Source organism: Epargyreus clarus, unplaced genomic scaffold, assembly GCF_041222505.1.
Source record: "Epargyreus clarus isolate Ecla_fem2 unplaced genomic scaffold, WU_Ecla_fem_2.2 ptg000021l, whole genome shotgun sequence".
NCBI classification, from domain to species: domain Eukaryota; kingdom Metazoa; phylum Arthropoda; class Insecta; order Lepidoptera; family Hesperiidae; genus Epargyreus; species Epargyreus clarus.
Window position 1 is genome coordinate 7,287,619 of NW_027332228.1, and position 14,690 is coordinate 7,302,308.

The 14,690-nt window shown below is 33.7% G+C and overlaps 1 protein-coding gene across 7 annotated transcripts in view; it reads left to right on the forward strand.

The window, feature by feature from the left end:
- dnc (phosphodiesterase dunce) overlaps positions 1 to 14,690 on the forward strand; it is a 458,672-nt gene that overhangs the window by 231,267 nt on the left and 212,715 nt on the right. For 2 of the 7 annotated variants that reach the window (XM_073084961.1, XM_073084960.1), the window contains exon 2: positions 1,925 to 2,170. The exons of 4 other annotated variants lie outside the window; for them this stretch is intronic. In XM_073084961.1, the coding sequence (XP_072941062.1) occupies positions 2,019 to 2,170 (152 nt within the window). In that variant the 5' untranslated portion in view covers positions 1,925 to 2,018. Of the gene's footprint in view, positions 1 to 1,921; positions 2,171 to 14,690 lie in introns of those variants that run through there. One more of the 7 variants, XM_073084962.1, reaches the window with a different exon arrangement.

The following is a 14,690-nucleotide window of genomic DNA, read 5'->3' on the forward strand; positions in this document are numbered from 1 at the left end:
TACAAGTCTGGAAGCTAAAAATTTTCGACTGCGGAAATGCTGCTTTAAACCTCATTATTAGTATTAGTAACTATCTACTAGTTTTCATTTCAAAGATTGTCATGTCAGTACACACGGCAGTCGTAAGTTTGTCTCCATATTAGCTTATTATGTTTCTTAACTAAACTCTCAGACCTGTAGCACTACCATGAGTTGGCATAGAAACGCCACTATAGAAATTGTAAATAGAAAACTATTGTCATTTTGCTAGTGAATAACATAACTACTATCGTTACGGTATTTCTTGACAACGTCTGTCAAATTAATGACTCATGGGACCGAATTTGTATGGCAATAGATCATAATGACATTCGCTAGCGATTTGATTTCGATAGGTTTTTTACGTTACGAGTGGCTCACACTACGGAATTTAGTTCTACGAGTAACCACCAGAGGCGCTGTACAATTTTTCATACATTTATTTTACGCAGTCGCTAGCGAGTAATACTTTTGTAAACTCATGGTAGTGCTACTGTTACGATTGGTTATTCATGCCTATCCATAAAATTATGTTCCACTTAATTACTTATGTTCGACTTATAGACAGCTAGATAGCAAGTTACATTCTTAATTCCAATTATTTTTCTTTTATTCTTCTCCACCGACTAAGTCTCAAAGGTCATTCGACACTGATAGTAACAGACCATTAAAGAAAATACAAATAATGACCGATCTTCACGTCACAATTTCTTTGTGGATAATCATTATTCGAAATTCAATGTTGTAGCGTGCATTAATATATATGTATTTTGCAGTCATTTCAAGGCATTAAGAAAGATATAAATTGAGATATTTAACACTGCACTGTCGATTGTCAATACGTCGTCGTCAATCGACGTCGATAGTATGAATGTAACTCGAATTCCCAATGTGCACGTTTCGGTGTATAACATGTGTCACTCGTACTCGTCAAGCTGTCTGCTTGGTGTTTGGACTGTGAAATGATTCATGAATTTGTATATAAATATCCAATTTTATGTGTGCATTCACTCGACGGAATCTAGTTGGTTGGCCTAGCTTCACTGGAAATTATTTAGCGTATTCATTGTCTTATAATGAGGTCAGGTTTTTCGAGAACTATATGCACATTGCACATATCTAGGCCTAGATATCCTAAGCTCCGCATAGTGACTTAAAAGGTAATGTTGGCATTAAAAGAGCGAAGTTTCTCTTAGCATGGGATAATGTATGGGATGTGTATTGCTTAATTGCTTAATTTACATAACCCAGTGTAATATACAAATTTTACTTGGTACCTGTAAAATTGATTTCTTTTAATTTAATTTTAATGTTATTCCTGTAATTTTTATGGCGATTTAAAATAAAAAAATAATATTATTCCTTAAAGTTACCTATTCCGGACAAAAATTATGACTACAACTCATCGATATACTACTAATAAAGACGAGTATATCGATGACTACAAATAAACAAAAACAAGTAAGAAACAATATTACGTTCATACGGTTTGTACGTCTAAACTGAAATACGTAAACGGCAAAATTTTCGGATTTTCCTTATTCTTTAAAGGTTAGTCGTTACAGCCTGCTAGCTATTCATTCGAGCACATAAATTGGGGTGCACTTCACAAACAAAAGCACGTATACCTATACACTGACCTTTGTTTTAATTATACATGTTACGTTAGTTTATTATGAATACGGTTTTTTTCCATATTCGTAACATTCAAGTACAATTCATGAAACAAAAAAATTAACCGTCTTCTTAACGAATTCTTTGCATAGATTTTTTACAAATATGTACATGTAAGGCTAAATTTCATTTAATAACTAACAATTTATTTTTCTCAATAACCAAAATATTTTGCTATTCTACTTTTGTGCTTTATTGAACAAGCGAAAAATTATAATATTTAAATGCACAGAATAGTGACAATGTGAGCGAACAGCAATTGGGTACAGCGACCCCTGAACAATAGTGACGGAATTACTTAGAACTTCGACTCAAACCCTGCCGTGATGTTGCCGATCGCCGAGTTAGAGGAGGGCGCCACTGCGCTGCTTTCTGCGAGTGCAAATCGACATCGTCGTACTCGTGACCGCATGGTTACAGCTGAAATGCGCGCGGTGCGGCGTAGGCGGGGCTGGACTGTAGTCGGCTCTGAAACCAGGTGAGTACGTAGTTACGGACTGTTCCGGTAGATGGCGTTAATCGCGTACAGTTAAATAATGTTGATTACATTGCCTATGATTTGATTTGATTATTTTTTTTATTGTGTGCCTAATTATGATAAAAAAAAATAACTATATGATAAAAAAATAAAGCTGATGAGGATAAACTCGTAATATGAATGAGACTATCAAACGTCTACTCTGATTAGCAAAACATAATGTAATAAACTAAATAAGGACATTAATGATTATTTTAATATAATGACTATATTAAGAATAGTTAAATTTAAATAATGAAAACGCAATAAAGAATAGTTCTTTTTAACATATTAAATAAATAATAATAATAACAGATTATTAAAATTTGACCTACATCTGAAAATAATACCTGTAAAGATATGAGAAAAAATCTCGTTGAATATTTACCATTACACAAAGAATATTTTGCGATTGGCCATTGGCTGCGGGCAAAATCAAGTGTTTACACACAGGGGAAAATTGTTCTGTACGAAAATTTTATACAACGTACTCTAAATGTTTTTGTTTTTGTTTTTCGTAGCTCAAGGATCTTATTTGTGGTTGTTAAATTTGCCAAACTAAAATAAAGTTAGACTTTTTACATATATTGTGTAAGTAGGTAAAAATATTGTTCTTTATACAAACCTAGACTAGCAGTAGCAGAATAGGGTGCTACCTGATGTTATGTGACTGCATGCTTGTATGTTTCCTCATTATTAATAAGAAAACATTTATTTTGTGACTGACAATTGCAATAAATTAAGTGCATCTTTAAATAATATTTATTACTTAAAACCTCAACTAAGGCTCAACAAGGGACTACGAGCCTAATAATCCCTATCTTAATTTGCTCATTCTCAGGTGATTTTCTTTTAAGGGTTTATAAAATTCTTTATTTTTCATTAGGCTTTATTGTGCGCTTCGCCGCTTCATTTAATGTACACCATTTTAAAATTAACTCAGCTTTGTCTTATAGAAATTATTTGTTATTTATTGCCTGCAGGCGTGTAGGATATTTTTAATTTGAGATAGGTACGTATCTAATTGTACATTGTTTTACAGTGCCGGCAACTGAATACGAATTTTCGCTTTAAAAGGGCCTGTTAAATTGTGTTCCTGAACGAGGACAAAGAAATCATTAGATATTAATGAAGGGAATTGGGTTTTATTTGATATTTTACGTGGATATAGGAATAATTTGGTAACCAAATCGAATTAGTTCTTTTTCAGGTTTTGTTCGATAATACTTATTTTTTACGATAAAAGGACAATTATACATGTAAGAAGTAAGGCATGGCTTTAATATCGATTTGTTCAAAGGTCTATGAATGACGAAGTCGGATTTATACCGCATTATTACATAACATCACATCTTTACATATTTAATTTTCTGAAGGCGGCGTACCTTTTATTAAACCTAGTTTTGTATTTCAAGTAACGACGGCACCATTGAACTGCATAACGGCGCTAACGAGCACTGAAAATAAAAGGCAATACAGCCGACTCGCAGTAGGCACTTAGCAACTCTATTTTTTACTACATTTATTAAAGCGAAATGTTTTTTTCAATAATCTTTATTATTTCAATTGGTATGACGACATTGGTATGGCGTGTAGCGATTATCTTAGTCCTCACAAGTACCCTTACCATGAGTTTTCAAAAATTCCACGTTAAAATTTTACGTTACGTTTACTCAATCCAATATTCTGTTCCTGTTATTAAACGTGACAATAAGTCAGTGCTCAAGTCTTTGTCTGCCTCACATGTTCGCAAAAAAGAGAGACAAAACATAAAGCGCCATTTTGTCAATTTAGACATTTAATATTACGTTACTGACACTATAGTTCTGATACAATCCGCTAGGGGCGCTGATTGGAATTTTTATGGGTAAATACGTAAACAAATACCAAAACAGTCATATTTGTCAAAACGTAAAAACTCATGGTAAGGGTAAAGGGGCAACGCGTCTGTGATCGGCTTTAGATAGAACCCCTGTTTTGTATGGAGTTGGTTACATATACCCATGGGCGGCAGTGATCAGGTATTATGAGCTGATGGACTGCAAGATCATTTGCGACTTCAGTTATATAAAAATGCGTATAATGTAAAATTCATACTATTTTTTACTATTTTCGACCTTATTCCACCAAGAACGACTAAAATCTGTGGCAAAATAGAATAAGTAATAATCTGTCTTTACAGATACTAGTAGGTAATAGATTAAACTACAACTTACACTAATGAGCGTCTAATGTTCTCGGTGCTGTTATGAAACAGTGCATGAACTTGTGGGAATAAGTACCTACGAACTGAAGCCACAACGGAACTGTACCGTACGTTGCTAATTGGTAAAGTTCCTAAATAACATGTACGAGATATATCGTTATTTTATATAAATTCAGCGAAATATCATTGCTGTTTCACTGATGTGTACTCTTGGGATAAAAATAGCCTTACTGACATAAAGTTCTCAGTATAATCCAGGATATTATATTAACAGATTTAAACTAATATCAATGGGCTATACCTACTGGTAGCCTATTTGTATCAATATATGTCTGGGAAATATTATTAGATAACTTTTACTGATAAAACTCATATCTCAGGTACATACACATTTATTTTAAACTTAATAAAAAAAATTAAATCAATTAAAAGTTAATTGAAGTTACGGGAAATCTTTATTAAAGCTAAAATCGTCATAAAAGTAAGAATTTCATTTCACGTGAACATTTAAAATGTTAAGTTGTGAAGAAAATATATTTCCTGAATGAGGGAGCGTTGTTTCATAAGAAGATTACTCAAGGATCTTATCCTTAGAGATGAAGCGCAGAGATACAGAGTAAACCTTTTTATTTCTACTGGGAATGGTGATTACGCCCTGAGAGCCACGTTTTTCCATTAGTTTATACTTTGTTGTACAATGTCAATAAACGTAAGATTTCTGTTGCAATAACTGAACTAATGTTAGTTATAACTGCGGTTATGTTTAATTCTAACTTGTGATGGATAGCCGTTGTATAATTAAAAATTTGACAAATTGTGATTTATTGTGAAATGGTAATAAAAATTCAGTAAAATCCACTTTCTGGAATCAAATTTAAATTATAATTATTATAATTTTAACTTACCTATACTACGAGTATGTGGCGCGTTGAGCCAAAGAATATCAGAAAAATCGTCTTTTCCGTGTCTTGCGTGTAGGTAGGTATGTGTTGTAATTTTAACGCGTAACTTTTTTATCCCTTTGTAATATAAACGGTTTTCAAGTCGAATTTAAATCCAATAAAACAATTTCTAAGTGCAGAAGTAGATAAGGGTAGAGTTAAGTACTTTGATTTTCGGAATTTCCTGTAGTTCTCCAATTTCAAAGACGTCGAACTATTTCAATAGAACTATTTCTACTATCCATCTACGTTTCACTGACTTTGTCGAAGAGATTTGAAGATTAATGCAGTATTTGGGAATTCGAGTTCAGAATTAGTTAATAGGTCTGAAATAATTCTATGTCATAATTGTAAAAGCTGTCTTTTTTTATAATATAAGAGTAACAGACGAACATGCAGTCCACCTGATGGTAAGTGGCTACTGCCGCCCATGGACATCTGTAATCAACCCCAGATAGGATTAGATATTCCTAACTGAGGTCGGGCACAGATGCGCCGCTACCCCTGAGGACTAAGCTGGAACGCCTTGAAAAAGTATGCCTCCCTTACCACACCCTTCAAAACGGAACACAGCAGCGCCTAACACTGCTGTTATTAGGTAGAAATAGGTGTGGCGGTGGTGCCACCGGAGTCGAACTACAAAGGGTTCTACCACCTTCAAAAATCTAAACCGTCACCGTCACCGTCTAAAATAATTATGACGAAATATGAAAGAAATGGTATGGCGTCTGATTTATTTTCGAGTATAAATAATACTTAATCTTTTACTGTAATAAGCAATCTACAATCACTGTATACAATTTAAAGCTTAAGTTATTATATCCTTATGTCTTAAATGAATAATTTTTAAAACTAATTATAATATATTGACTATTCCTATGCATTTTAAATACTTGAAAGAAAGTCAAAGGTTGCATGAATTGATAAAAGGACGGAAAAAACATATTAAAATTCAAAATAGATGCTTCAAAATAACTTAAGCCTTATTCGGTATTTATAACTCTATTTTCCTACTTTGCTACAGAATCATAAGTTATTAAAAACAACATTTGCATGGCCTACTAATAGCTTTAGAGGGATTAAAGTGACCCGGATTTAACCCGTGTTGGTTCTTTTGATATTCCATGTCAAATGGGGAACGGTTGACAGTTACCAGGACAGTTTAATGATATGACTGGAAGCTTAGACTATAAACAAATAACAAGAGGTATGTATATATATTTAAAGGTGGAACCTTCTTGGTTTTCTTATATAACTATTTTTGTCTTATGACGGCAGTGCTGTGGCGTCCTGTCTTCTTAATAATAAATGAAAACCTAAGAAAACATTTGATTTCATTAGTAAACAATATTAATATTACATTATTTCCATCATTGTATTATTTCTTGTGTAATTTATAAATACAATCGGTATGTATTATTTTTTTCCGCATTGATTCAAAAATAAACATGTACTACAAAGTGATACCAAGAGAAAAAAATAAAAAAATTAACCGTAAACGGTAACTTTACACCGTCTATTTTTTTTTGATCTATGCGATCATAGATTAGTAAAGATTACTCACTCCTAACAAGAACATGTACCCAGTTTTGAGAATTGAAATAGTTGCGTAAAACAGTTTTGCCACGTCTCCGTGCTGAAATGTCCCTAAAATATTTGAAATAATTATTTATTTATTACGTAAATTACGCAGTATTAGTTATTTATTCGTAATTTTTCTCTAAAAATGTTTTTAATTGTCAAGAATTAAAAAAAAGAACTTACTAAAATAAGCCGTTTGTGGCTTCATTCAATTTCAAGGCGGCGAAGTATCTTTACTAATCTATGTATGCGATGAAAAGATTGTCACATAAAAGTTTTAAATTGGGACACAGGAGTCAAAACTTTAGGCGACTTTAGAAGAAAATATTAACAAAAAGGTAATTAACAATGTTACTTTAATTAATGTCGTTTAGCTTCATGTGATTTTTTTTAACATATAAGAAAATTTAAAAGATCCATCGTATAATTCATTAGTACAAGTTTTGCCTTGACTTCATTAACCTAATCCTGAGACTCGATTACATAGGATTTTTAGATAATAAACTATTATGAAGGTCTTAATGAATCATGGATTATCTACCCAGATAAACTTGCGTGACGAACTAACTAAACCAATATCTAAACTTTTCATAACATAAAATATTAAACCCCGCTAACCAGTGACATTTAAAATTTTACAAAGCCTAAAAGTTTTCAGGGTAAAAAGTAGGTCGAGTGAAAGTCCTAGCAAACTTTTGTCTATTTTCAATATAAAATTGGATTTGTATCATGTAAGTAAAAATATTGTGATTAACATAAAAAGTCAGTTTATTTAGGGATCATCCATTCATATTTTCTTTCGAGTGTCTCCTGAAGTCGTAGGCATATAAATAAGTATAAAGACCAGATCAATATAGACGCATTAGTTATAACGTTTTTACATTGTTGCTTTATATCAAAGCGAGTATTTATTTTTGCTGGGGAAAGAATAATATAGCGGTCGTCTTTATTTATTTAAAACGGTTATTTCTTCTTTTAGATTCTGACTTATAATATTTTATCTTCAAATTACCGCAATTTTGAAATTAACCTTTGGCACAATGACTCTCTACTACAACAGAGGTTCTCAAAGTGGGATACACGAAAAAAAATCGCGATGACGGCTTCGTCCGGGTGAAACGCGTGTGCATAAGAAAAGTGCCCTAACCTATGTGTGCAACGCGCATGGTGATGCACGTGTGAGCAAATCAAAGAAAAGTTGCAATTTCAGCTTCAAATAATGTCCAAATCTATCATATGATGATGAGAAATACAGTCATAACGAATAACAGAGATATGTTATTCGTTAATATTATTATCATTAATATTGTTATTAATGAATAACATATTATCTGTTATTCGTTGTGACTGTATCTTTTTTAATAAAGTTTAGTTTCAAAGACTTTTGCTATAACAGAAATGAAATAGGGGTTTGCGCTGCTATAAGATTGAGAATCTATGCGCTAGAACAATAAACGTTAGTAAGTATAGGTATAAATATACATACTTTGTATAATGGACATTTAATACCTTGGATGATTTATTGCTGAGTGTGGAATTAATATTTATTTTTGGAAACTAATGATCGACGGTTGATATATTATTCTATGTAACCTGTGATTATTGACTTTTGATTTCATGGTGTTAGGTTTGTTTTCAACAATGTAATCTATGCGTAAAAGGCCAAGTCAAAACACTTCCGTACCTTTTATCCCTTTGTTTGTCAATTGATTTTATTTTTTTCCTGTTTGGTAACGAGTGAGAAGCTTTAGCTTTATATTGGGGTCAATTTCGACCATTGACATTGTCATACTACGTTTTATTTAAACCAAGTAAGTTATGACCACTACGATGATAGTAACAATGTTTACGAAGTCATAGGTTTATATAGAAATCTTTTTCCAGTTTAAAAAAATACATCAAATCCTTCCAACGGCCTTTGTCGCACCACAACTTTAATATTTGAACTATAAATATCTTCTAACAATCTATCGAACAATGAGAGTGCACACGTGGAATCCTGTTGAACTTTACTAAAGGCTATTTTCGGTGAGCGCAAAGCCTCTATTATGCACAGTGAGTAACAGCAGCTAAATCAGGCTAGCTAGTAGAATGGACGGCTCAAAGTGACATCACTTTTAGAAAGTCCCCCGAAAAATTAGCAGCTAGGCTAGACTATTGTACTATCGCACAATGGAATTCGTGATTTATTACGGTTTTCATTGTAACTGAAATAGTGATTCAAAGACAAAGGGATTTAGGAATGTTTTATAAGCTTATCCATTATCCATCCCGTGTATGATAGTTAATTGTCACGGCCGCTCATGGACAACTGAAATAAACGCCATATAGAAGCCGATACGTGTCCACTTCTCGGAACTGAGATACTCGCTTCATATATAAATCAGCTAAACGTTTTTACCGAGACGCAAGAACTGTACCCTTATCATGAGTTTTCAAAACATCACACAATTTTACGTTACGTTTACTCAATCCATTATTCTGTTCCGTTTGCTTCAGTAGACTGAGTAAACGTAACAATAAGTAAGTGCTCAAGTCTTCCGTCTGCCTCACATGTTCGCAATAAGAGAGACAAAACATAAAGCGCCATTTTGACAATTTAGACATTTAATGTTACGTTACTGACACTATAGTTCTGATATAATCCGCTAGAGCGCTGATTGGAATGGGCTGGCTGTATGGGCAAATACGTAAACAAATACCAAAACAGTCATATTTGTCAAAACGTAAAAACTCATGGTAAGGGTGCTGCTTCGCGCTAGAAATAGCTGTGGCGGTGGTACTTTCCCGGTCGGTTAGTTTTAATTATTTCGACGTCTTGTTTGTTTTTGGACGCTTATTTCAAGGCTTGTTTTTGAATGCAAGCGAGCGAGTATTTGCAGCATGGCTGTGATAAAACTCGGAGAGCATGAGCGATGTGTCACTGAGGCATGCGGAGTTTTCAGGTGACGGGCGATAAGCTAGCCCGGGTACTTGGCAGCCTGCCCTTACGGATATAGACGGGGACACTGCGTATCACATATTTGTCTAAAGACTAAACCACAAACATGAGCGATGGCGGTAGCGTTTCTCCAAATGGCAACAGCTTTGGAACGAGATGCGCACATTTTGGCTTAGAGATGCTGTGCGCTTGCCAATTACTCATTTAAACGCAACTCCGGAATGTATAGGTAATCGTTTTCAGCGAATTCATTCATTGTAACATTATTCAAGTAATCAAAATAATGTGATTCGGTAAATTTCCTAAATCTAAAATAGAATTTGTGGTTAAATCACTCCTCTTTATTAAGCATCCCAAATCTGTTATTTTTATCGTATTCTTTTAATTTAACGTGAAGAGATTCTATGCATCTTTACTAAAGTACTTAGAATGAACACAACACAACAAAATAGAAGGTAGGTATCCGTAATCTCAGAAAATATTACATACACAACAACAGAGACGATTCCCAATAACGTTGTGTATAGGTATGTAATAACACAAAGTAGTTTTATATCAGGCTGACATCAGAAATTTGATAAACAATGTTAATATGATACGTAAAGAAAGTATGAGCGATGTCGAAGATAGAAATTCTGATGGCTAGAAACTCGGCTCCTCAAATGGGGATTTGAGGTTCGAATCCCAAGGACGCTGATTACATTGGATGATTTTTTAGTTAGATGCATAGCTAATAGAAATTAATTATGACTTTCTCGAACGGTAACGGAAAACATCGCAAAGAACCCTACACACCGGAGAGTTCTTTAAAAAAAAGTCTCTAGTACGAAGTCTACCAATCCATACTAGCTATTGCGGTAGACTGGCCTACACCCACACTTAAGCAGCTGGGCATCTCAGCTGGGACAGTAATGGGTTGACGACGCAAGACATACGCCTACTAGTCATACATCGGCGCTCATGTGTATGTGTACGGGCTGACGCACGCGGCAGTAGAGCGACGTCACCATACGTGACGATGAGACACCTAGCTTAAGATGTATTGCCGCTTTCATTACATACATAGTATACACACATCACATCTGTAGCTATGCTACAGCTGCTCAAGGTGCTCAAGATATTGATCGTTGGTTGTGGTTACGTATTGACATGTCCATAAATTACCAATTTGTATATAACTACATAGGTACTTAGTTTATGATATCTTGTTTGTGTATCTTTGGAAGGTAATAATTTATGATTGACATTATCGGTTTTAACCAACATGTCGGTGTTTCGAATAGATTTATGCAATATCTTGTTAGGTAATTATCTAGTTAGGTAAGGTAGCCCTTAGTTTCCTATGTGAAATTGAATCAACTCAAATTAGGTAGTAATAAACAGGTGTGTTATTTAGGGTAGGTTTAGATTAGGAAAGGAATTCTAACTGAAATTAATTGTAGATGTCATGTTTCTTTTGGAGTCTAGTTCCCTTCGGGTAAATATAAGTACGTATGTGATGATGCCGAAATAAAATTCGGACGCTCTACCTTTTAAAACACGATCATCATTCATAACGCTTTTAATAATCTGGCACTATGTAGTTCTTTTAAATTCATTAGTTTCTAATAAAATATATTTATTGTAGTGCTTTAAAGCTCTAAATACAACAATGTTATGTTAAGAGCTGGGGCTCTGTCGTTTGAATAGAATTTCCCACTAAGCCTCGAACCGTGCCTGCAAGTTGCAGCTTTATTTTATGGTTGAAGTTGTGTTTTATGGTCATACCTACTGAAATTTATGAGCTTTTTTAGCCTGTTGTGTACTTTGTACTTTACCTCGATATAACTGAAGCTTATCTTTAATTATTGTAAGTTATCTACCAACCTAATATTTAGATATATTTTTCTATTTATTTATATGGGTAATAAATGGTAAATAATTAAGGTAAATCTAACAGAGATATAAGAATACATTTAAACCTTTGTTTTGGAAGCAAAAAAGTATCTAATATATTAGTCATATGCGGTCTTTTTTCATTTAACCTAGACTGGGATAAAACGGTTCGTAAGCACAACTCATACATTGTTGTTAGCGACAGAAATAGCTGAGATAGTGGCACTTCCCGAGTAGAATATTACCGAATAGATTCCTTCAAATATTGTAATAAACTTTTAACATTTTTTATCAAGAAAAAATATAAGGAAAACAAAAGAACCCGTCGTTAGCGGTTTTATTTTCTTGATGATTGTTGACTCATCAATGCCACTAATATAGTTGTTGCACTTTCCGATCGCGAATCAGAATCTAAAATTTTACTTCATCATATTTTATGATTAAACTAATTCTATGTGATCGGCTGACTTACATATATAAGGTTACATTTTAGTTCTAAGGAGGAGCAACGCCCATGTGATCGGCATCAGGTAGAACCCCTGTTCCATATGGAATTGGGTGCAAATGGTTCCATGTTCGTTTGTTATTAAATATTGTAGAGAAAATGTAAAGTGCCGGTTTTGCATTTAATATTATAATTGAGTCGTCTGAAGGTTAAATGCTCTACTTACGCTATTTGGTAATTAAATATGAAACCTTGAAATTCTTGTTATCGTTGTCTTATATGCTTTCAACTCGAATCACAATTTAAAATTTAAAATTATACTTTCAAAATATAATTGACGATTAAATATTTTATTTTTTGTTATTTCAATACACGTGTTTTTAAATTCTAAAATATATGTAAAGCTGGCCTCGCTTCGCTGTGGCACTCTGTTATTTCCCATGGGAATTTCGGGATTAAACAGTATAATAAAGCTCTCTTATACAGAAATGCAACGATGTGTAACAATTTCATGTAAATCCATCACCTTTTCGAGTTTTACTGATACAAACATACGGAAGCTAAATATTTATATATCAATAAGAGCTATGCTCCGTAAATACTCTGGCGTTTTGATAGGTTTCACAGTATTTGCGCGGAACCCTAATTATTTTGTCTAAAATAAAAACCCTATGTTACTCCTTATAATATCAGCTATTTTAATGATACTTTCATTGGCAGTAGTGAAAGTATCATTAAAATCGGTCTAGCCATTTTTGAGATAAGCGGGAACAAACAGACGGGCTTTGATAGTAGGTACCTACCGAATATACTTACACATGAACTAAGTAAAAAAGCTGTTATTTTAACATTGCAGATAGACACTTCAATTTTATTTATTTTTATATATTAACTACATAATATAAAGCAATTACTAAAGGGATTGTTTGTAGTACATAGTTTCTTCTTCATGTATGGACGTTTGTAATCCAATATCGTATGTGCCACTGGAAAGCTACGCTTAATTCAGTGTTGTGTATTGGAACACCCTGCACCCAATTTTCAGTTCAATCCGGTGCCAAATTGGAACATGAATTGGTTTTACATGTCGCCAGTATCGACCTCATGTCGACCGTAATATCTAGATAGTGTATATCTATACTTAATATTATAAAGAGGAAAACTTTGTTTGTTTGTTTGATTGTAATGAACAGGCTCAAAAACTATTGGACCGATTTTAAAAACTCTTTCACCATTCGAAAGCTACATTATCTACGAGTAACATAGGGTATATTTTATATAAAATATATTTGATAAATAGATTTTCAGGGGGTACAAAGTTTGTCGGGTCAGCTAGTTGTGTATAAAGTCGCATTTATCTACATATATCATACGTGTCAGACAAAACTCGCACCGTGGCAGACAAAATAATATCTTTATATTTCTTATGTGCGTGTGTATGTCACTGAACTCCTCATAAACGACTGGACTGATTTTGATGAAATTTGTTGTGTGTGTTCAAGGGGACTTGAGAATAGTTTAGATTCACAATTGATTCCGTGGGAAAAGGTTTTTTTAGGTAACTTTTTTATTCGTGAGTAGTTATAGAATCGGAAACTATGCATTTGATCAAGTGATGATCTTTAGCAAAGTTGTTGTCCAAGAGCCCACGAGGGTTTGGGAGTTGGTAAGACCAATTTTCGACAGATGGCACCACTGTCATTCCAATGCAGGTACAAATTTTTCCGTTTTATGTATGTCATATTATTTCTTTAAAATGCGGGCGAAGCCGCGGGCACCACTAGTTCTTTTTATATAATTTGTATAAACATCTACCGTAACACAGCTACGTGGATACAGGCCGTGCTTGTCAAAATAAAAAAAATGTATCATAACATATGATTTTGTCTGACACGGCCCGTGTCTGAAACGTTTATTGTCTGTAAATATAAACAGCTTAACTTTTATTTTATCCGCAACTTCGTCCTTGTTGGAGTTGTATTGAAATAATTAACTTACACTAACTTAAATTCGTTACGCCTAGTTTTTGATTAAGCGAGAACATTCCAGGAATTAGAATATAAATGTCCCTCCGGTGAATGTTACATTTAATTTAAGCTGTTAGTTTGTGATCCCCGACCTCTTAAACAAAGAAACTGACGGATATAATAGAAATTGTCGTAATGCTTTCTGACTATGTCCATAATGTCGTCTAATTAATATGTTTAACTGGTATTACGTCGTTGACTTTAACGGTGATCCCCAGAATTAAATAGTAAAAGACATTTACTTCGTTAAAAATTTTATACCAAGTGACAGCAATTTACAGATAAATTGAGAGTAACCTAAATATAATTATATAACTCAAAGGTGACTGACTGACGTAGTGATCTATCAACGCACAGCCCAAACAACTGGACGGATCGGGCTGAAAATTGCCATGCAGATAGATGTTATGACGTAAGCATCCGCTAAGTAAGGATTTTGATCAATTATACCCCCAAGGGGATATA